Source organism: Bubalus bubalis, chromosome 1 (assembly GCF_019923935.1).
Source record: "Bubalus bubalis isolate 160015118507 breed Murrah chromosome 1, NDDB_SH_1, whole genome shotgun sequence".
Taxonomy (NCBI): domain Eukaryota; kingdom Metazoa; phylum Chordata; class Mammalia; order Artiodactyla; family Bovidae; genus Bubalus; species Bubalus bubalis.
The window spans coordinates 139,585,964-139,611,522 of NC_059157.1; the positions used below are offsets into that span (position 1 = coordinate 139,585,964).

The 25,559-nt window shown below is 36.6% G+C and overlaps 1 protein-coding gene across 1 annotated transcript in view; it reads left to right on the top strand.

Moving 5' to 3' along the window:
- Nucleotides 1–25,559, top strand: part of SPATA16 (spermatogenesis associated 16) — a 245,750-nt gene that overhangs the window by 74,953 nt on the left and 145,238 nt on the right. Inside the window, 1 exon segment of the mRNA XM_045166072.1 lies at nucleotides 22,719–22,808. Within this exon segment, the coding sequence (XP_045022007.1) occupies nucleotides 22,719–22,808 (90 nt within the window).

Here is a 25,559-nt window from a genome sequence, read left to right on the forward strand (position 1 = left end):
TGGCTATATCTGATAAGAGATAAATGTTTGAACACACAGCAAAGGCAAAAAAAGAAAACAAAAAAACATATTGACCATTCTTAAGTTTTCAGTTATAGGCAGTTTCTGAAGCTGCATCAGATTCCTTGAGTCGCCTGTCCAAGTTTCAAAAGATGTGATAAAAAGATCATACTCTTTAAACATATTTTAAAACTTTCATGGTTACATTTGTAATTTTTTCATTATAACAGAGCCTGCAGCTGCTGCTGCTAAGTCGCTTCAGTCATGTCCGACTCTGCGACCCCATAGACGGCAGCCCACTAGGCGCCTCTGTCCCTGGGATTCTCCAGGCAGGAATACTAGAGCAGATTGCCATTTCCTTCTCCAGTGCGTGAAAGTGAAAAGTGAAAGTGAAGTCACTCAGTCATGTCCGACTCTTAGCAACCCCATGGACTGCAGCCTACCAGGCTCCTCCGTGCATGGGATTTTCCAGTCAAGAGCCCTGGAGTGGGGTGCCATTGCCTTCTCCAGTAACAGAGCCTGCAATAGATTAATTAAAATACACACTACACAGTGTTTCTGTATTGCCTCCATTAATATTGCCATTCCTCACCATGGCTCTTCACCCAGACATGTCACCCCCTACCTTACTTCCCTTCAACATATGTTCAGGTTGACTGCATTTTAGTCTACCATCATCTTGCTTGCTGTTTTGTATGTTATCCTAGCTTCCACTCTTTTTCTTTTGACAATTTAAGATAGTCTTAACTCTGAGGTCAGTAGCTATTCAGCTTTGTTTCCATTTACTAACTGATATAAAAATGGTTCATAAACGAAGAAGCAATATATTAGTGTAAGGGAGTGGTGTATGATGGAACAATACATCTGTCCATTGGGACCTCTCTATAGAATTTAAATCTACCAGTTATTATTTCTGATTTCCATATGGTTCTTGGAAAACATAACCAAGAGTACTAATGAACAGTTCTAATGCTGAGTACTGCCTTCAGGAAATGTTGTTCATTTTGGTCCTCAAAGCAAGCAGGAAGGCTGTACAGACACTCCTCATGGGTGGGTTTAACATTATTTTAAGAGGATTTTTTTATATTTGTTTCTCACTTTCTAATATACCAGCTTTAAAGTCCATTCTGATGGGCTGAACAAGCCACTTAGCCTTTCGGTAATTTCTTTTTCTGTAAATTCTCACTGGAATATTAAAAGCATTTATGTACTTAAAATTTTGAAATGTTCTAAAATGTAATTGGTGTGACCTGGGATAAGTACACATAATGAGAAAGATGAGATATGTTTATCTCAATTTCCTTCAAGGTCAATTGATTTTTTTTTAAAGTTCTAGATTTTCAAGGGCCAGTTCTATAACTACAAGTAAAGAAAAATAAAGGAGCTGGAAGTTTCCTTGTAATGTAGTAAAACAAACTTCAGAAGCCAAAAGTCTGGATTTGAATCTCTGCACATCACTGACTAACCTTAACTTTCACAAGTCATTTAACGTCTCTTTTCCTCAGTTTCTGTAGCTCTGAACAGAGGATAATAACAATATCTTCCTCAACACTTGTAAAGAGGGTAAAAGGATATTGTTAATATGAAAGAGTTTTGCAAATGGAAAATATCTGTGCAAATCTTAACCTTAAAGTCCCAACTGTGTTTTATTTCCAAACATATCAGGTGACCAACCTGAAATTTTACAAGATTCTTTTCATGAGTGCGTGCTGTAGTTAATAGTGTTCATTGACAGAGTGAAAACTATTTTGCTAGTCTCCATGGGGATGTTTGTTTTTAGTCTCCTAATTTGTTTTCTTTACATACAAAAAATTTCCACACAAGTAGTTTAAAAAGTGAGCTAGTTTAAGACCAATACTAAAACTGAGGAAGTCTAGGGAAATACAAGTTCCTGGTGGATGCTACATGTCCAAAAATGTTAGAAATAATTAACTTTAATGAAAAATAGAGGACTGCCCACAATTCCAAATTAACCAACACCATTTCAAGGGACTAAAAACTTATTGCCATTCATTCTGCTTCACATAGGCTAAAGTGTAAAATTGATGTTTGGGTCTTATTCTCAATAACTTCCTCAGTGTTTTCTCACAATCCCAGTCCTAAAGGTCTTCCCAGGTATACTTGGGGAAGTCACAAAATAGGCCATTATATATAGGGCTACAAATAGCAGGGGACAAACCTGGAGCAGACCAGTTTCTGTCAGAGCAAGTAAAAAACATGGCTTAGAGGCCCACACTTTTTTATTTTACAGCTCTTGCCAGTCTATGCTTGATATTTAAAAGTTTTTCTTTACTTCTTTTCCAGATAGTACTCTGTTGTTAGGTGAGTCTGACTTGCTCTCATTCTGTTTACCTTAAAGGAGCAGAATTTGTACCTTACAAATAAAAATACCACTCTCCTATCCATTTTACTTTTCACAGTTTATGAATGTGTATTTCAAGGATATGGATATTTTCATGAATATCCCATGAATATTTTATGTCAATGACCACAGAGTACCAGCCTCAACAAGTATTTGCAGATTCTGGGGTTGTACTGTTACTGGTGTATTTACCCAAACTCTTTCTCATTTTCTCCTCTGTTGCTATGGCAAGAATTCCTCATGCTTATCCTGTGACCTTTCCTGATTTTTTGTAGAAGTCTAAAGAGCAGCCATATGTTAAGTTAATTTAAGAGAGGCTTCTTAGTGACCCTGCCTGTGCTCTACTCACAGGTCTTGCTGCTGCTGCTAAGTCGCTTCAGTCGTATCCGACTCTGTGCGACCGCATAGACGGCAGCCCACCAGGCTCTCCGTCCCTGGGATTCTCCAGGCAAGAACACTGGAGTGGGTTGCCATTTCCTTCTCCAATGCATGAAAGTGAAAAGTGAAAGTGAAGTCGCTCAGTCATGTCCGACTCCTAGCGACCCCATGGACTGCAGCCTACCAGGCTACTAGGTCCATGGGATTTTCCAGTCAAGAGTACTCACAGGTCTTAGCTGCCAATATATATTTTGTGTGAATATTCTTCGCTGGAAGAAATGCAGACCATGTGCCTTTCCTAGGTGATCTGAGGCAAAATAATTCTGTAATTAGATAAAAGTAGTCTTATTAACAATTATTAAACTTTTGGTAGCAAATGGGACTTTCCCATAGAAGACAGTAAATTTCACAGCAGTATTTGATGGGTTTTTTTAGTGTTTCATAATAAGAGATTAGGGGATAAGAAATCTAATATATAACCTTAGTATATATTTAACATCATTCTTTTTGCTTCTTTAGACTTTTATTTCCCATAAACTTTCCTTAAAGTACCTGTTCAATGCGTACAGGCTCTGGAAAAGTTTTTAGCTTCTGTGGAAAGAAAATAATATGAGAATAACATTGATAAGTCACATATACAGATCAAAAAAGAAGGGGGAAAGGTATTTTGGGTTTAAGAGAAAGGGCAAAAGGACTGTGTGATATAACGCAAATTATTAAACATGTCCCATGTGCCTCTTCGGCAAAGGCAATGGCACCCCACTCCAGTACTCTTGCCTGAGAAATCCCATGGATGGAGGAGCCTGGAAGGCTGCAGTCCATGGGGTTGCTGAGGGTCAGACACGACTGAGCAACTTCACTTTCACTTTTCCCTTTCATGCATTGGAGAAGGAAATGGCAACCCACTCCAGTGTTCTTGCCTGGAGAATCCCAGGGACGGGGGAGCCTGATGGGCTACCGTCTATGGGGTCGCACAGAGTCAGACATGACTGAAGCGACTTAGCAGCAGCATGTGCCTCTTTATCTTCTTTCTTATAGTTAGAACTTTCATGCAGATTTTGACTATTTACTTGTATATGCGTGCATGCTAAGTAGCTTCAGTCCTGTCTGACTCTGTGAAACACTATGGACTGTAGCCTGCCAGGTTTCTTAGTCTATGGGATTCTCCAGGCAAGAGTACTGGAGTGGATTACCATACCCTTCTCCAATTTACTTGTACAGTGGTTCTCAAGCTATTATTCTGACTCCATTATATTTTTAAACATTATTGAGGGGCCAAAATATTCTTTTTTTGCTTTATGTGAGTTATACTTAGAAATGTTTACCATATTAAAAATTAAAACATAGAAACTTAAAAATACATACTCACTTAAGAATAATACACCCATTACATGCTAACATAAAATGCATATTTTATGAAAAATAAGTATATTTTAAATGCATACAGGAGTAACATTGTTTTACATTTTTGTGAATCTCTTTAATATATGGCATTATAAAAGAAAACTGGGATCTCATATCTAGTTCTGCATTCAATCTGTTGCACCATGGTCGAACTATATGAAGAAATCCAGTCTGACACAAGATGTATTGTTAGAAAAGGAAAGAGAAGGTTAACAGACTTTTCAGATGATCCTCAATATTCTTTTTTGATACTTGGATAATTTTTAAGTATTAGTTTCTTAAAAATTAATTGCAATCAGAATTTTGAAGCCATATCAATCAACTTGTACCATGTTTCATAAAAAGCCACTGGTCTTTCTTATACTTTGAATGGATTATTTACTCATGCACAAGTTAGTAGCATCCTACATTGGTTATTTGGGAAATAATGCATCACTTACAGATTTCTATTATGTAATAGTACATTTTTAAAATCACACATGTTTATATCACTAATATCAGAAAAGTCTTTAAGCATTGGGTGGCCATCATTCTCACAGTGACAGATATAAGTTTTCCAAAATTCTAATTTTTACTTGAAAGCTCAAACTTTTATCACTGGCAATAAATACTGTCAGTTGTGTTCCTTTAAGTGACAGGCACACTCATTTCATTTTCAAGGAACGTCTGCCAAATTCCAAGTCTGATAATCATAGTTTGTTAGTTGTTCTTCCAAGTGAAACACAATGTTCCATGGAAACAGCAGATAAGTCAGCTCACAAATGCAAACAATGCCATGGGTGCACAAGAGCTTTTCCTCAAAGCGACCATCATACTTTGTTGTGCTGGAAAAAAGAGTTTTCTGCATATGTCCCATTTTGCCACACCAAATATTAAAAATCCACACACTCAAGGGTAGAGACTGGTAATGTGGGGGATGGCAAGTGCATACAATGGTGAAGAATATACTCAATTTCTGCTACAACAGTTTGCTATTACTAATTTGATTCCTGCAAGAGAGCCAGAAGTTTTACACACCATGTTGCTTTTGCAACATCAGTGCAAATGTCAACACAGTGAAAAATGAAAATAATATCTTAAGATATTATTATAAAAATAGCAATAATATTGTAAAACCCATTTTCAATCTGCAGACCACACTTTGAGAATCACTATGCTAATTTATAGCATCCTTAGGATCCTTCCAGGTTTTATATCTCTCATCTTCCTTCAGAATAGTTACAATGATTGTGTTCCTTATTTTTTAATTGGAGGAAATTGCTTTACAATGTTGTGTTGGTTTCTGCCATACAACAATGCAAACCAGCCATAATTGTACATAGATCACCTCGCTCTTGAGCCTCCCTCTCCTCTTCCCATTTCACCCCTCTATATCTTCTTAAAAAATGATTTTATCATATGCTTGCTTAGTAATCCCTAAAGTCTTAGTAATTTCTTCCAAAAAATTAAAGGTCTTTTAACTAACGAACAAATCCTTAATAGGATTCTGTCTTCCCCTATAGTGAATTTATTACTTTAGCTAAGCAAATTTACATGACAGTTTTTAATATGGTTTACCATCTCTTATCACCAAGTCATTTGAGGGTCACTCTTTCAATTTGGATTTTCTACTTCTCTTCCCTAAACATTATCACTTCAAAGTGAGCTCAAGACTTACTTCCTCCTGACGTCTTTCCAAAGTTTGCATTTTTCTGTCATTGCAGATCCTTTACATAAACCTTTCAATTTTTTCCATCTCCTTTGTATGCATTCCACAATTGTTTAAAGTTTTAGTTTATTTACTGTTCTTTATTTGTGTATTTTTATAATTTTTCACAATTGGATTAAAACTTCTTTTGGAGGGTAGTTACTTAGTACCTACCATTGCTTTTTAAATAAGCAAACAAACAAACCCCCAAAAAAACCCTCCAAAATATTTGCTGTTACATTATATTCACAGAAATGGCAGCACTCTTAAAGATATCTGAAAAAATGTATTCTTTCCAAAGTAATGGGAGATGACACTTTATTTGGCCAAGTCACAACAGGTTGCAAACTCAGTACTCTGAGCCAAAGAGAACAGGCTAGCAAGATAGAAGATTTAGTCATCTTTGTCAACAGAGAGAGAGTTAATAAACATATTAGAAAACCTCTTTGAATTTCAAAGAGAAGCCATTAACATTCTCATTCATAAGATTAGTAATTAGACTTCCCTAATTGGAGTCACTTTGAGTAAAGGTAATTTGGCCTATAAGTAATCACTGTATTCAAACTTGAGAGCCTTTCCCATAAGCAAAGTCAATGTCCAATTCAAATTTGGGCTTTCAATTTGTAAACTATAATACAGTATATAATCAAGGGGTTTAGCTGAAATGGCCACTCTATACATATAATAAATGCAATGCTCAGTGTGATATATTTCCACTAATTCTATTAATTCAACAAAGGAAAATCACAATTGTCAGAAGTTCAATTGTTTCATCAAGCATAAGAGTCACATTTTTTATCCTTTGGTATAGGAGCAAAAGGGGGTTGTATAGTAGGTAAAATATTGTTTATGGAAGCCATTTATTTAGTCTTCATACCAAAAAATCATGATGTTAATATGAACAATTTTAATAGTTAATATACAAATAGTTTTGATTTTGCGATCAAAAGTCCCTCCACTTCTCATAGTTTGAAAGAAATAAGCATGCTGTTTCATTATCCAGTAAAACTATATGGTAGAATTCACTATAATTTCTCAGTTCGTGTTAAAGATTCCTGCATAACTGCTGGTTGAAGGCAGCATTAAAAAATAATAGAACGCAGGCAGACATTTATTTCCATATAACAAGGCTACTTAAAATGCTAGTTTAAGTACGTATTTACCCTTCTGGTTCTTTTCTTTAGAACCTGTACAGTGCCTGGATCATGGTTTACTTTCAATAATTGTTGCTGAATAAATCATAAGTAATTTCTGGTAGGTTAGTACAGAGGGGAATTTATTAATTATACTTTTCAAAGCAATCATTCTAAAATGCAGCCCACCCAATAACATTAGAAAAAAAAAATGTACTATTTGTCATGCTGTTCTTGAACCACCCCCACCACTACTCTGCCTTCCTCCCCCTCAATATTACAAGACAGATGAATAGGTCTTTACATCTACATCTTTGGTTTCTGAATCCTGATAGCTTTTCTACAAGAGTTGACAGTTGGTATTTGGTTCATGAACCCTACAGAAAAGATAATGGGGCCAACACCATATTATTTGTTAAGAGAAAATGTCAAGAACAAAAAATGAAAATGTCAAAGGTAGGTTGATATACTGTATTACTTAAAGACTGTTTTGTTGGAAGAACTGACCAAGTGATTTACTAACAGCTTTTAGTGGACAGTCTTTGGATTACAATGTAGATGAAAAATAAATGGGAATCCAACCTTGGCATTTGACAGATGGAGAAAAAAAATGGGAAGACACAGTTATAGTCTACAGAAACATGTGTTTCTTTTCAGGATTTCAAATTATAAAAAATAATTTTGTATCAGAAATTTTCTTCAAAGGGCCTACTTATCTATATCTCTATGTCCTTTAATTACATAAGCCATCTTTAATTCCTCATCACATTGGCATACAAGTAAGGATTAGGAAATTGTGTAAAGCTGATGTTCAAAAGGGATATGGGTGCAAAAGTCAGCGGAGAGAGGATCTTAGTATATTTGGGTCAAAACAGATGTCGATCTCCTTGTTGAATCTTAAATATTTTTAGGTTTTCTGGTGGGTCCTGAGGAAGAGTGTGTTCAGCCACTTAGCAATAAATAGTGCTTTATTCCATAAACATTGAGTGTCCACTATGTGTCATGAATTTGCTAGAGGTCCCCAATATAGAGGGGAAAAAAAAGGTTAAAGAAATGGAGGAAAAAAAAAAAAGAAATGTTCTCTGTTGGTCAAAAAAAGCATATCACTGCATACTGCCAAAGATCCAGTAGGGTGTCATATTTAATATTTATTTTATGTATATTAACTGATGATATTCATGTTGATGAAGAATATGGAAGACTAACACCTGAAACAAACACAACATTGTAAATCAACTGTACCTCCAATAAAAAATTTTAAGAAAGAATATGGAAGATCAAACGGAATATGGAAAAACATGAAAGTCCTAAAATCTCCTTCTAAAGGTTCCTATTTATTGGTATTGATGACACACTAAATTTGTTATTTGAATCCCTTAATCTTCAGTCTATTCTTCTAAACAAACAAATTTCATTCTCAAATTCTAAAGTAAAATATATTTAAACATTGATCTTAATCATTATTTAATGTGTATTTACTATTAGCTCCATAAAGAGAACAGACAGTATAATATCTCTCTTCTACATATATATTTTTCAGAACTATGACATATAGCAATTTTTAAGGTACTTATTCTATTGATTCTTGGTCATGTCAAGAAATTAGGTCCTTGTTGCTCACTTGAGTAATTCCATAATTCAATATTTTGTACATATAATTAATTGTAATTTGGCGAACAAAAATCAAGGATGATATTCAACTTACTCTGTTTAGCTTCTTTAAATTTGTTTTCTTCTGCTGTGATATATACATGCTAAGATCTCAAGAAATAGTTGAGAATGATTTCTTCTTGTTGTTTCCCTAAAGAGTTAAATTTACTTTCATGCTTTTGCAAAAACATGCTTTGCCACTGCTTCGGCAGAGCCGTATACTTTCTTTGACAACAATCTACTGTACTTTTCTTATTTCAAAAACCAAAGCCTTTAACTGTAATTTTATGCTCTAATACTTCATAAAATAGTTCCATTTCTCCCACGTAAATTAAATTGGGACATTTTATTGTTCCATCTTATTTGTCAATATAGGATATTTAAAGTGAACACATGGACTTCTTAATTCTTCTCAATATGTTGAGGATTGTTATACTTTATTTTGGCTTGTAATTCCAATTACCAACCTTTTGTAGTGAAGCAAGTGAATAAGATGCAACCACTAAGCCTTCATTGAATCCTTTAGTGGTGACAGCACAAGTGCTTAAGTTTCCTTTATATTCCTATTCCTTTCACCTACTCAGGAATTTTGATTACTAGATTGAGATTTGTATTATACCAACAGCCCATAGTGAAAGAATTTCTATTAATAAGAAGCAACTTTTTATGACTAGCATATTTAACTTAGCATAATACCTGAAGTGTCATCCATGTTGCAAGCATGTGTCAGAATTTCTTTCCTTTTTAAGGCTGAGTAATATTCCATTGTCTGTATATACCATATTGTATTAACCCACTTATCTGCTGATGGACACTTAGGTTGCTTCCACCTTTTGGCTATTGCAAATAACAATGCTATGAACATGGAGATACATCTTTGAAGCACTGCTTTCAATTCTTTTGGGTATATACACAGAAGCGGAAATGCTAGATCATACTGTAATTCTATTTCTAAATTTTTGAGAAATTGCCATACTGTTTTCCATAGCAGGTGCACCATCATTCCCATAAATCATGCATGAGGGTTCTAACAGCTCCATGTCCTTGCCAACATCTGTCATTTTCTGTTTTTTTTTTAGTGGTAGCCATTCTAATGAGTATGAGGTGGTATCTCATTGTGGTTTTGATTTGCATTTCTTTGATGATCAGTGACGTTGAGCATCTTTTTCATGTGATTATTGGCCATTTGTTTATCTTTGGAGAAATTATTCAAGTCCTTTGCTCAGTTTTTAATTAGATTGTATCTTCACTGCTGAGTTTTAGAAACTCCTTTTGTATTCTAGATATTGATCCTTTTTCAGGTACAAAATTTGCAAATATTTTCTCTTTCTACTTTTGCATTTTCACTCTGTTGATTGTGTCCTTTGATAAACAGAAGTTTTTAATTTTGATATACTCCAGTTTATCTATTTTTCTTTTTGTTCCTTGTAACATTTAATTTGACTTAACTTCATAAATATTCTACAAGCCGCCTTAAAATCTACCTAAAGCAGAATATAAATAGATAATAATGTAATCACTCATTCTTTAATATGAGGTATTCTTAGATTTTCCTATGATATTTTAATTTTTAGAGCTTGTTACGAATTCTTTTTTATTTGTTAATGGTATGAATATAACAAATACTGCTTGCCTATCTGAACAAAAATTATTTATATAGGGAAACGATTCTCCTTGGGTCTCCTAACTTTTTGCATGCCTTCTAAACAAGGCATTGACTGGCTTCTGCTCTGATTTATCTTTTCAAAGATGACTATGTGGCAAACAACCTTGGAAGAAAGGTCAAGTCTGCTTACAGTCTTGGAAGATGAAATAGCGTCTCCCTCTAGACCTACTCCGGGAGGTAGTAGGGAAGCCCGGCGTGCTGCAGTTCATGGGGTCACAAAGAGTCGGACACGACTGAGCAACTGAACTGAACTAGACCTACAAACAGGCATGCTTGCCATCAATTGTAAAACATCTATATCCCCCAAGCCCAGGATTCCTCTCCTATAATGCAACCTACTGCATGTGAAGGCTTCACCTGGCCTTCTTTGCATTACTATCTGGGAACTGCAGCTCAAGGAACCAGTACAACAAAAGACTGATAGATTGGCTACTTCTGCTGCTATGAGTAAGAAACTGGAGGTTCACATCTTCTACAAGTACCCATGAAACTATGGCATGCTAACTTGTTAGCTTGAAGTCGGGGGGAAACTCAAACCCTTCACAGTGATCAACAATGTATTCTATTACTGTGTAACACAGGGAACTTACTCATTTCCTTTAAACAGAAGGAAATCCAAAAATGAGGGGATATAAGTAAACATATAGCGGATTCCCTTTGCTGTACAGCAGAAACTAACTCAACGTTGTAAAGCAACTATACTCCAATTAAAAATTATAAAAATGTGTTCTAAAATATTTTTGAATATCCTTGAAAGGATATTCTAAATATCTTTGAAAGTCATTTAGCCTAACTCCCACTCAGTCAAAAATTTCTTCTACACATCCTGACAGATGGCATTTGAAATATCACTTAAACGATTCTAGTAAAAGGAAACTCTTCTCAAAGCTTTTTGCATCATTGATTATTAAGTCCCTCCTTATGTTGAACTGAACTATTTGTAGCTTTATAATACTGGCTTTTGCCTGATTTCATCTTTTTTACATAGAATAATTATTCTATTTTTCACATGGCAGGTCTTTGTATTTGAAAGTACTTATTTAGTCTCCACTAATCTCACTTAATTCTCTGAACATATCAATTTCATTCCATATTCTTCCCACACTATGTTCTATAGATCCACTGGACTCTCTAGACACACCCCAAAATGGTAATGATTCCCAGAGGTGTGTCTATATAACTATAGAACAATTCAGTGATAATGAATTGTTTATCAACTGTTATCAAAGATAATCACTTTATCATTTTAACAGAATGCCATTGATTCATTTAGCATAAATTTTATATACCATTTTTGTAGCTCTATCATATTGTCCTATTGTGTTCAGCTTGTGATTAGTTAAAATATTCAGGCTTTTTCCCCATAGCCATACTCAAGCCATAATTATACTTGTAAAACTGACTTTTAGAATCCATAACAAAGATTTTTTTTAAGATTTTGCCTCTGTCATCAGTAATACTATTTTTTGCTAAATATAATCTATGCCATCGGAAAAAAATATAGGCATTCTTTCTATCTCTTAATACTAGTCACTAATGGAAATACTGTCTACAAAAAGGGCTAAGGACAAGCCATTGAACTTCTTTCATAGCAATCTAGACTATACTTCAACAGTACTGATCAGTTGTTCAACGAGTTATAATTTACTGAATGAGGCCGTTATCCCACATAAATATCATCACAAAGATATCATGCTTTGGCGAAATAAAAATGTTTCATTTGTTTCCTTGGCATTCTCTAGATCTACCAACTATTTCTAAAAGAATGTCAGCACTTCGCTAAGATAGTAAGAAGAGTGTCACTCAGGAGGATGTGTCATTGCTAATTTACTTTGATTACACTGCTAATTTACTAATGATTAAGCAAGGTAAAGGCAACTGAATTTAGGCATCTTTACCTAAATAAGAAATTTCTTTCCTAATCCCTAGTCTAAAGCCTTAAGCCCTGGAAGTAGTGATAACTAATGTTCTCATTCACAGAGTTCAAGCTTCTGATTGAGATGTAGAAGAAAAACACATCTGTCTCTGGGGTAATCAATATGAAATTCTGCCTCCATTGCCACTTTTTGATGTGGTTGGAAAAATACTATATCCTTATTGTAGTGATGCTGAAGCTGAAGCTCTAATACTTTGGCTATTTGATGTGAAAGCCATCTCATTAGAAAACACCCTGATGCTGGGAAAGATTGAAGGCATGAGGAGAAGGGGACATAGAGAATGAGATGGCTGGAAGGCATCATCAACACAGTGGACATGAGTCTGAATAAACTCCGGTAGATAGTGAAGGACAAGGAGTCCTGGCATGCTGCAGTCTATGGGGTCCCAAAGAGTTGAACACAACTGAGCGACTGAATGACAATTCTGTTTATTAATTTAACACTTTTTTGAATTGATAACTAATCCAAGTTAGCCCTACAAAAGATCAATGGACAAAGTCCACAATCATATTGATAGATCAAAAGAGTATTTGAAGAAAAAGTAAGCATTTACTTCTGATAATAACTCTTGGAAAATAATTTTTCTCAAACTAATTCATAATCATAGTTATCAGTGAAACACTGAAGCATCCATAGATCACTTCACTTATTTAAACTCCTTTTAAAAAATTTTAGCCTAGGCAGTAAAAGAAAAAATATGAATAGTGAAAAGCAGTACCAGACATCATTATTTGCAGATGATGTGAATAAAACTATATTATTGCAATATTAAGAAATAAGGATACAAAAATTAATAATTTTAAAATACATTCTAAATCAATTAGAAGTTAGGATATACAACAGAAAAATAATCCCATTCTTATCATGTATACCTGTGGTGCTTCTCAAACTTTAATGTGCATATAAATCACCTAAGGATCTTGCTAAAATGAAGATTCAGTACATTTGTAATCAAGATTTTACATTTCCAATGAGTTTCCAAGTGCTGCTGATCATACTTTTAGTTATGTGTGTATATATGGATATATATACATATACACATATACTAAATAATATGTATAAACCGCATCTATAATTTTTAAACTTTAAAATTAAGAAATCTGTAAAAACTCTATTTTACAAAAAGGTAAAAGAAAGGTTAAGTATTACTGGATGACATAAAATAATATTTGAATGAAGAGAATGTCATGTTCCTGGATAGGAAGACAACAGTATAAAAATGTCTGTTCTTCCTCAGATCAGTTTAGTTGCTGAGTTGTGTCTGACTCTTTGCGACCCCATGGACTGCAGCACGCCAGGCCTCCCTGTCCAACACCAACTCCCAGAGTTTACTCAAACTCATGTCCATCAAGCTGGTGATACCATGCAACCATTTCATCCTCTGTTGTCCCCTATTACTCCTGCCTCCAATCTTTCCCAGCATCAGGGTCTTTTCAGATGAGTCAGTTCTTTGCATCAGGTGGCCAAAGTATTGGAGTTTCAACTTCAACATCAGTCCTTCCAATGAATATTCAGGACTGATTTCCTTTAGGATGGACTGGTTGGATCTCCTTGCAGTCCAAGGGACTCTCAAAAGTCCTCTCCAACACCACAGTTCAAAAGCATCAGTTCTTCATCACTCAGCCTTCTTTATGTTCCAAGTCTCACAGCCATACATAACTACTGGAAAAACCATAGCCTTGACCAGATGGACTTTTGTTGGCCAAGTAATGTCTCTGCTTTTTAATATGCTGTCTAGGTTGGTCGTAAGTTTTCTTCCAAGGAGCAAGCATCTTTTAATTTCATGGCTGCAGTCACCATCTGCGGTGATTTTGGAGCCCCCAAAAATAAAGTCTGCCACTATTTCCTCTGTTTCCCCATCTATTTGCCATGAAGTGATGGCACCAGATGCCATGAGCTTAGTTTTCTGAATGTTGAGTTTTAAGTCAACTTTTTCACTCTCCTCTTTCACTTTCATCAAGAGGCTTTTTAGTTCTTCCTAAGATTAGTTTAATGCCTTTAACACAAATGAAAACCACTAAATGTGGGAGTGTTTGCAACTTTAAAAAATGAATATTATAAAGTTAATCAAAAGAATAAATATGTTATATCAGATATATTTTTCACAGAGACCATTAGGCATTTCTTTCCCTTCCAGAAATTAATGACTAGAATTAAAACCATTTGTTTCTGTCACAGAAACAGGCAGATCAAAATTGTATGTACAAAGTCCAGCCACTGATCCAAGCGTGCACACAAACTTAGTATATAATAAAGGTGGCATATCAAATCACTAGAAAAAAATATGAATCATCTGACAAGTGAATTGAGATATAACTAATAATCACTGAAATAGACATATACTGGTCAAACAACATTATGACTCTAAGACTTAATAAAACAAGTACACACAAACATCAAATAATATGAAACTTAAATAAAAGACTTGACTACTGGAAAACTATAGCTTTGACTAGATGGACCTTTGTTGACAAAGTAATGTCTCTGCTTTTTCATATGTTGTCTAGGTTGGTCATAACTTTCCTTAGAAAGAGTAAGTATCTTTTAATTTCATGGCTGCAGTCACCATCTGCAGTGATTTTGGAGCCCCCCAAAATAAAGTCTGCCACTGTTTCCACTGTTTCCCCATCTATTTCCCATGAAGTGATGGGACCACATGCCATGAACTTAGTTTTCTGAATGTTGAGCTTTAAGCCAACTTTTTCACTCTCCTCTTTCACTTTCATCAAGAGGCTTTAGTTCCTCTTCACTTTCTCCATAAGGGTGGTGTCATCTGCATATCTGAGGTTATTGATATTTCTCCCAGCAATCTTGATTCCAGCTTGTGCGTCATCCAGCCCAGCGTTTCTCATGATGTACTCTGCATATAAGTTAAATAAACTAGGTGACAATATACAGCCTTGATGTACTCCTTTCCTGATTTGGAACTAGTCTGTTGTTCAGTCGGTTGTTCACGCTGGTTTTAGAAAAGACAGAGGAACCAGAGATCAAATTGCCAACATCCACCGGATCATCGAAAAAGCAAGAGAGTTCCAGAAAAACATCTATTTCTGCTTTATTGACTATTCCAAAGCCTTTGACTCTGTGGATCACAATAAACTGTGGAAAATTCTGAAAGAGGTGGGAATACCAGACCATCTGACCTGCCTCCTGAGATCTGTATGCAGGTCAGGAAACAACAGTTAGAACTGGACATGAAACAACAGACTGGTAATGGGAAATAGATGGGGAAACAGTGGAAACAGTGGCAGACTTTATTTTGGGGGGCTCCAAAATCCTGCAGATGGTGATTGCAGCCATGAAATTAAAAGACACTTACTCCTTGGAAGGAAAGTTATGACCAACTAGACAGCATATTAAAAAGCAGAGACATCACTTTACTAACAAAGGTCCATCTAGTCAAGGTTATGTTTTTCCAGTAGTCATGTCTTTTATTTTAAGTTTCATATTATTTGATGTTTGTGTGTACTTGTTTTACCAAGTCTTAAAGTCATAATGCCGAATAATTCATGCTTTTGAACTGTGGTGTTGGAGAAGGCTCTTGAGAGTCCCTTGGACTGCAAGGAGATCCAACCAGTCCATCCTAAAGGAGATCAGTCCTGGGTGTTCATTGGAAGGACTGATGGTTGAAGCTGAAACTCTAATACTTTGGCCATCTGATGCAAAGAGCTGACTCATTTGAAAAGACCCTGATGCTGGAAAAGATTGAGGGCAGGAGGAGAAGGGGATGACAGAGGATGATATGGTTGGATGGCATCACCGACTCAATGGACAAGGGTTTGGGTGGACTCCGGGAGTTGGTGATGAACAAGGAGGCCTGGCATGCTGTGCTTCATGGGGTCACAAAGAGTTGGACGCAACTGAGCGGCTGAACTGAACTGACACAGTCAAAGGCTCTGGCATAGTCAATAAAGCAGAAATAGATGTATTTCTGGAACTCTCTTGCTTTTTCAATAATCCAGTGGATGTTGGCAATTTGATCTCTGGTTCCTCTGCATTTTCTAAATCCAGCTTGAACATCTATACATTCACAGTTCTTGTATTGCTGAAGCCTGGCTTGGAGAATTTTGAGCATTACTTCACTAGCATGTGATGTGAGCGCAATTGTGTGGTAGTTTGAATCTTTTTTGGCATTGCCTTTCTTTGGGATTGGAATGAAACTCATCTTTTCCAGTCCTATGGCCACTGCTGAGTTTTCCAAATTTTCTGACATATTGAGTGCAACACTTTCAAAGCATCATCTTTCAGGATTTGAAATACCTCCACTGGAATTCCATCACCTCCACTAGCTTTGTTCATAGTGATGCTTTCTAAGGCCCACTTGACTTCACATTCCAGGATATCTAGCTCTAAGTGAGTGATCACACTATCGTGGTTATCTGGGTCATGAAGATCTTTTTTGTATAGTTCTTCTGTGTATTCTTGCCACCTCTTCTTAGTATATCTGCTTCTCTTAGGTCCATACCATTTCTGTCCTTTATTGAGCCCATCTTTGCATGAAATGTTCCCTTGGTATCTCTAATTTTCTTGAAGAGATCTCTAGTCTTTCCTATTCTGTTGTTTTCCTCTATTTCTTTGTACTGATCACTGAGGAAGGCTTTCTTTTCTCTCCTGCTATTCTTTAGAGCTCTGCATTCAAATGGATATACCTTTCCTTTTCTCCTTTGCTCTTTGCTTTTCTTCTTTTCACAGCTATTTGTAAGGTCTCCTCAGACAGCCATTTTGCTTTTTTGCATTTCTTTTTCTTGGTGATGGTCTTACTCCCTGTCTCCTGTACAATGTCACAAACCTCCGTCCATAGTTCATCAGGTACTCTGTGTATCAGATCTAGTCCCTTAAATCTATTTCGCACTTCCACTGTATAGTCGTTAGGGATTTGGTTTATGTCATACCTGAATGGTCTAGTGGTTTTCTCTACTTTCTTCAATTTAAGTCTGAATTTGACAATAAGGAGTTCATGATCTGAGCCACAGTCAGCTCCCAGTCTTGTTTTTGCTGACTGTATAGAGCTTCTCCATCTTTGGCTGCAAAGACTATAATCAATCTGATTTTGCTGTTGGCCATCTGGTGATGTCCATGTATAGAGTCTTCTCTTGTGTTGTTGGAAAAGGGTGTTTGCTATGACCAGTACGTACTCTTGGCAGAACTCTATTAGCCTTTGCCCTGCTTCATTCCATATTCCAAGGCCAAATTTGCCTGTTACTTCAGGTGTTTCTTGACCTCCTACTTTTGCATTCCAGTCCCCTATAATGAAAAGGACATCTTTTGGGGGTTTAATTCTAGAAAGTCTTGTAGGTCTTCATAGAACCATTCAACTTCAGCTTCTTCAGCATTACTGGTCAGGGCATGGACTTGGATTACCGTGACATTGAATGGTTTGCCTTGGAATCGAACAGAGTCATTCTGTCATTTTTGAGATTGCATCCAAGTACTGCATTTTGGACTCTTTCATTGAGTATGATGGCTACTCCATTTCTTCTAAGGATTCTTGCCCACAGTAGTAGATATAATGGTCATCTGAGTTAAATTCATCCATTTCAGCCCATTTTAGTTTGCTGATTCCTAAACTGTCGATGAAGAAGGCAATGGCAACCCACTCCAGTACTCTTGCCTGGAAAATCCCATGGACGGAGGGGCCTGGTGGGCTGCAGTCCATGTGGTCACTAGGAGTCGGACATGACTGAGCGACTTCACTTCCACTTTTTACTTTCATGCATTGGAGAAGGAAATGGCAACCCACTCCAGTGTTATTGCCTGGAGAATCCCAGGGACAGGGGAGCCTGGTGGGCTGCCGTCTGTGGGGTCGCACAGAGTCAGACACAACTGAAGCGACTTAGCATCAGCAGCAGCAAAATGTCGACATTCACTCTTGCCGTCTCCTGTTTGACCACTTTCAATTTGCATTGATTCATGGACCTAACATTCTAGGTTCCTTTGCAATATTGCTCTTTACAGCATCAGACCTTGCTTCCATCACCAGTCACATCCACAACTGGATGTTGTTTTTGCTTTGGCTCTGTCTCTTCATTCTTTCCGGGGTTATTTCTCCATTGATCTCCAGTAACATATTGGGCAGCTACCAACCTGGGTAGTTCATCTTTCAGTGTCCTATCTTTTTGCATTTTCATACTGTTCATGGGATATAGACTGGGAAATCATACTGGAAACAGACTCTTGGAGGGCAAAACAGAACCTTGTGTACCAGAACCCAGGAGAAAGAAGCAGCAACCCCACAAGAGACTGTCCTGGACTTGCCTGTGGGTGTCTGGGAGTCTCCGGTGGAGGAATGGGTCAGTGGTGGCCTGCTGCAGAGTTGGGGGCACTGATGTAGCAGTACATGCATGGGAACTTTTGAGGGAGGTCACCATTATCTTCATTACCTCCACCATAGTTTGGTCCCAGGTAAATAGCAAGAAGGGAACACAGCTCAACCCATCAACAGAAAATTGGATTTACGATTTACTGAGCATGGCCCCACCCATCAGAACAAGACCCAGTTTCCCCCTCAGTCAGTCTATCCCATCAGGATGCTTCCATAAGCCTCTTACCCTTCTCCATCAGAGGAAAGACAGTCTGAAAACCATAGTCACAGAAAACTAACCAATCTGATTACACGGACCACAGCCTTGTCTAACTCAGTGAAGCTATGAGCCATGCCATGTAGGGCCACACAAGACTCATGGGTCATGGTGGAGAGTTCCGACAAAATGTGGTCCACTGGAGAAGGGAATGGCAAACCACTTCAGTATTCTTGCCTTGAGAACCCCATGAACAGTTTTTGAAAAGGCAAAAAAGATAACAGGATTAGCCAGAAAGTTTTCAGGAAGGAGAAACTGTCCTCAAGCAGGATAAATTGTTGTTATATAATCCTTAGTACAGGGGCTTCCCTGGTGCCTCAAGGGTAAAACATCTGCCTAAAATGCAGGAGACCTGAGTTTGATCCCTGGGTCAGGAAGATTCCCTGGAGAAGGAAATGGCAACCCACTCCAGTACTCTTGCCTGGAAAATCCCATGGACAGAGAAGTCTGGTAGATTACAGTCCATGGGATCGCAAAGAGTCGGACACGACTGAGCAACTTCACTTTTAGAACAGAATTTAAGCTGTGTTGTTTGTTGTGTAATCATTGCTTAAAAAAAAAAAAAAAGTGTTTTATGTGACTAAGACTAAGGAATGCAGAGAAAAAAAAAAAAAGATGTTTGCCCTTTCCTCCTCCTTGAGAATTCCAGACCCCTCTCTCCTCTCCTGACTTCTTATCAATCTGTCTTCAGTTATTATAACAGACAATAATAACTGTCTTCATTCCTCTGACAAAAATTCAATGACTTCCATAACTTAGCCATTCTAACGTGATTCTTATTTTTACCACAACCACTATCAACATAACTAAGTCATAGCTATTTCCTCTCTTTTAAAATCAAACCAATCAGCACAGAGATCTCTCTCCGATTATAACTGTAGAGTTAGTTTATTTTCATTACAGTCCCAGTCAGATTGTACATTTCTGTCATAGACAGCCTCCCATACGTCCCCAAATGGCATCAAATAATGAATGATTAAGAACTTTTTAAAAGATAAACCAATATTTCCTTTGCAAGTTATATACAACATAAAGTGCATCTTTAAAAGGGCATTATAGAAAGCATCAAATAAATCAGTAAAATGTAAAAAGTAGGCTTTACAATCACCACTAGCGTTTCCTTGCCAAATATCTAACAGTGCATATCATAAGCACACAGTGAATGCTGCAATAATTATAAAGAAGGCAAAAATAATAAATGGCCAAATAATATCTCATCCCAAATTTATAAACTTCCTTTTGTAAGTACCTTCACCTTCAGGGTAGACTAGGTCCTAGACTTCTTGGTCCCTCTTATGAAGCAATGATTCACATGGCTCAGTGTCGGATGTTGTTACAGTTTAGAAGAACCTAGTCCAGTTTAGCAACAGTGACTTCCAAACTCATGTCCTCCACTGTATTTCTTCAACACCATAAAAAGGACTTATAGGAAATTTTTAAAGAAACCTATTCTTTTTAAAAATTACACGGAAACAATGTTTATCTCACTACCCACAAAAATCTCTTCCAAGACCACTTCAATGACTCCTCCTCTCCCTTAGCCCTTTATTTTACTAAACCCTTCTCTCATCACTACTCCTCCTGTCCGCCACACCCCATGCTTCTCTCCAGTCGAATCCATTTTTATGAAAAGAACACATCTGGCAAAGCAAGATTCTTGAAGAATAGCTCAGTAAAACCAAAATACTGCATCATGGGCAAAAAGATAACAAAGGAAAAAAAATATGTTCATTCATAAGGATTTTGTCTCATCACATTTGCAGATATTTACTAAAAATGCTTAAGTGAATAAATATTACTAAGTAAGAGGAAAGAATTAGCCATGTTGTGAAAGAAGAGTTTCTGATCAGAGTTGGAAGACCCAGGCCCCTAGACAGAGCGCTTCTCTTTTCACTCTGACCTAATTTTACAAGATTACTCTTACAGGGATAAAATTTACAAACATATTTCACTACCATACCTTTTTCTGAATTAATATAAAGTATTAGTACTAGATATTAATAGTTCAGTGTTGATATGGAATAAACTCATGGAATAGGCTTTAAAATTCCAACAGTTTAATCAGAAATCAGTAAAGCAAATGGTCTGTGTTCTTGCAGGATTAATGTATGTATTTGTACAAATTTCTAGTCATAGAATGTAGTAAAACTTTACTGACCCAGGCTTCTTTAATTCAGAAATCATCACAGAGAAGGAGTAAGATAACTTACGAAGTGCTGGGGCTAGGAGAGGAGAAACATAATAATAAACTTGAAGCAACATTGCAGCCAACTATTAATGACTTTAGAAGGGTCCGTTAGTCTCTCTGGATTCTATTCACTTGTGTTTAAAGTGAGCTAAACTAGTCAATCAATTCACCTCATCATCATATAATTCTATGACTCTATGTGGGTCAGATAGATGCAGCTTTTTTATTTTATTCTTTCCATAAGCAATGTTTCTGGGAATGGGATTATTCTTGTCTGTATGTTTTTCTCAATCTGGAGTTCATGAATAGCCTTAAAGGATCACATGAATTCCCTGAATTTAGGCAACCATGTTTATGTGCATTTTTTTTAGACAGAGGTTCACAGCTTTAATTCTCCAAAAGCTTTGTGAACCTCTCAAAAAAAAAAAAAAAATCAAGAATCACTTCCTTCATTAATAGACAAATTCTGAGTGATTCTCATCAACTTTTAAAAGCTGCTGCTGCTAAGTCACTTCAGTTGTGTCTGACTCTGTGTGACCCCATAGACGGCAGCCACCAAGCTCCCCCATCCCTGGGATTCTCCAGGCAAGAACACTGGAGTGGGTTGCCATTTCCTTCTCCAATGCATGAAAGTGAGAAGTGAAAGTGAAGTCTCTCAGTCGTATCCGACTCTTCGAGACCCCATGGACTGCAGCCTACCAGGCTCCTCCATCCATGGGATTTTCCAGGCAAGAGTACTGGAGTGGGGTGCCATTGCCTTCTCCACATCAACTTGTAAAAGCAGGCACACACAAAAAAATTGTTTAATAGTCCTGTGTCAGTTCTATAACATTATGTATCTTACATCCACAAACACAACACATTCTGATATAAGCTATCCCTCAAACTTTCACTAATGGCTCTCTCCTCATTTGGTGATGAGTTGTGCTCTTTATCTGTCTAGCTTACCTCATTATATCAAAAGCTTTGAGCAGTGCCTGGCTTTCAGGGAAGCAAGGGAAAAGAAGAGCTACCAGTTTATCTCTAGGGAAAGAAGGCAGCTGTGGAGTGATCATCTTCTCATCTGAGCTTGGATTGTGACTCCAAAACTCTGTGAGATAATGGAAGAATCAGCAAGCAAGGATAGATAATCTTATCCAAAATCAAACCTTGAAATTTCAGCAAAAGAAAATGTAAACCCAAAGTAAACAAGGGCCTTACCAAAAGTGGCAAGGTGAGGACCAGAATCCTTACCCAATGGTACAGGGTTCCTACCATTTCACTACAATTGTCCAACTGGGAGAAGGCACAGAACCCAACATGGATTGCAAACGAACAAGTCACCTATTCCAGTTCCTCTCATTTAACTGAAATCCAGCAGCTAACAATCTCCTTCTTCATTATGGGTAGATAGACCACAATCTGAGATTTTTGCCTAATTTATCAGCATATGACAAATAAAATAACACATGTCTTATATGTAATAAAAGTTGGATTCAAATTCTTTGTCATTGTTATAGCTATAAAAGTTAGCCAGTGTTATAAATAAAATTGCTTTTATCATGCAAACTTAATTTTCAATAATGCTTGTTTATTTGTCTTAACTGACAATTACAGGAAGAAAAAATGATCCATTTCCTAGTGTCTTTTAAAATAGATGTATGTAAAATTGGATGATTGCTATTTCATTCCTATACACTTCTGGAAATTGACTTTTAAGAGCTTAATAACATTTGCATTTCTTTTATCTTTTCAGGAGCATTGTTTTAAACCCTGCCTATTTCCGAAATCATCTTCGTCAGGCAACAGTGTTTAGATGTCTGGAGAGATATTCAGAAGCTGCCCGGTATGTTTATTATAACTTTTGTGAAGATTTATTTCAAGTTAAATTAATTTCATTCTCAGCTTCTGGTAATAGCATAATAGAACTTTCCATTTCTCTCATGGAATATGATTTTACCAGAATTATTGTCTTATAAATGTCAAACCAACAATTATTGACTATCTTCTTCTTTAATTAAGGCCACTCTGTGTTCATAGCTCTTGGGAAAATTCAAACTTTCCAGCCATGAGGTCACTGATAATGATGGGAAAACTTCCAGGGAAGATTAGAAATGAACTTGACCTCTTGCTCTCAAGTACATTCCTGATCCTAGTTGTAATGACACAATTTTGTGACTCTCTCTTTCTTGAGTTCTGGAAATAAAACCCAACCACATGAAAAGGATCTCAGCAGCCCATTTCTAGAAAAGATGGTCTAAGCTATAACACCAAGCGTTTTAAGAGGTGTCCTAAAGTATTGTCTCTTGGACCTGCAATATGTTTCATAAAAACCTAGTGAAGCAGCTCCTGATATTCTCATCCCCAGAACCTAGACTTATGGCAAAGAATTACAAGACTTGTGTAACAGCCTCCATGCTACACTCAGAATTCCTTTGCACCTGTGGCAATGAAGGCTTTTTATTCCTGAGTGAAGATCATCATATTAGACTCCCCTTCCCTTTGTTAAATTCTCTCAAAGAATTTTCTTCATCTCCTAATGTATAGGTATCTGTTGTTTCTTACCCAGCCAATTTACCATCCAAGGATTTTATCAATAAAGTGTGAGTGGTTTCTACATACACTCCAAACATAACTCCTAGGGAGAAATCCATAGTAATAGGAATGGGGAGCCTAGGTTGCTGTTGGCTACTATCTCTATAATATATATAAATAATACTTTCTTAGAAAATGAAAACTTTAAGAAATTTAAATAATAAATAATATAAATAGTAATAAAGTGATTTCATAAAATTGATACTATGAGTTTGACATGCATTCTATAAGACAGTCCTAGGTATTAAATGGCAACCCACTCCAGTACTCTTGCTTGGAGAATCCCATGGACACAGGAGCCTGGTAGACAGCAGTCCATGGGGTCGCTAAGGGTCGGACACGACTGAGTGACTTCACTTTCACTTTTCACTTTCATGCATTGGAGAAGGAAATGGCAACCCACTCCAGTGTTCTTGCCTGGAGAATTCCAGGGATGGGGGAGCCTGGTGGGCTGCCATCTATGGGGTCGCACAGAGTCGGACACAACTGAAGCGACACAGCAGCAGCAGCAGCAGGCATTACTTGAACTCAATTAAATGATGGACATGAAAGACTGAATTAATCACAATACTCTATTCAGTCAACCACAATAGATAAGTCACACTATCTATTTATCTGTGTGGTAATGTCCTCTTTTAAAATTCAAAATATGTCTCTATCAATCTCATTTATACATTTTATTTTTCCTTATACTCGTTTCCTAAATGTTTGTCTTATGTTAGCCACATACAACTTCTTCTACTTTTTATTTTCTTTACTGAGTTATCCCTGTGGCTTATTTTCTGCCTACACATACTATGTGAATGAAAGGGTATTTAAGAGATGATAGTAAGCTTCCTTCTGTCTGTAAAAGTCATTAACTACAAACAAATCTAATCAGTTTAGCATGAACAGATACAGTACAGTTATCTGTAAATAATTTTCTTTAAGAGGTAGTTCATTAATGTGTTTTCTGAATCTAATCAAAAAATAACAGGAGAAAGCTAGATGCAACTTCAGAACTAGATTGCAACTAGTTAAAACTGCTAGTAATACACTTAGGTTAACTTGTACAGACTCTAGAGAGCCCATTGTTAAATATTCAGGAACATTAGGAGAGCCAGTTGTTTACTGTAAAAGAAATTAGTGTTGCTGGGAGAATGTATACTATATAAATTGGCAAATGCTTCAAATCCATGATTTTGGAGTTTAGGGGAGAGACAGACACCAGAAGATCATTGACTATAACTTAATTGTATCAAACCTAACCATTTGAGTTACACTGGTGATAAAAATTCTTTATGGTTCCTAAAACAAATGAACAAACAATGAGAACTAGAAAATTAAGGATTTGTCAGTACCTACAGGCAGTATTGGCATGAAACATCCATTTCCCTTGACATAATATCCCTGAAGTGTAATAAGTGCATCTGTTTCATATCATTTGATGGCTAACTTGACAATACTCCTTGAGAAGTTTCCTAATAACTATTGGCTATACTGGTATGGACTTTCCAACAGAGAAGCAGATACAATTACTTTCAGATTCAAGTATTTTTAATCTTGGTTTCCTTGGCAATTATCATCCTCAATATAGAGTATTGGCCATCCTTTTTTCCCCTCTAGGGAAAGAATAATATGACCCAAGAACATTAATATCTTAGTGTCTCTTAACTATTTTATTTCTAGTGTAAAACAATAAATACAAATCAATATATTAAGCATTCATAATTATCAATTAATTGCTTGGATACTTAGGTAGTTTTGGTTCAGGGCTCTTACAAACACATTATATGAAAACCCATTGAAAAAGCCCACACATCAAGAATATTTTCTCTAAGGAGCCAAGTAGGCATGCTTCTGAGGTTGAAAGGCACCAAGCAAATACAAAAGAATGCCATTACCATGTAACATAGTAAGTCTTAAAACCATGATTCCCAGTCAAGTAGGTCATCTCCCATCTGGTCCAAGAGAGTGTATTTACAACTAGTCCCTAGGAAATGGACTATTTAAAATTTTCTAA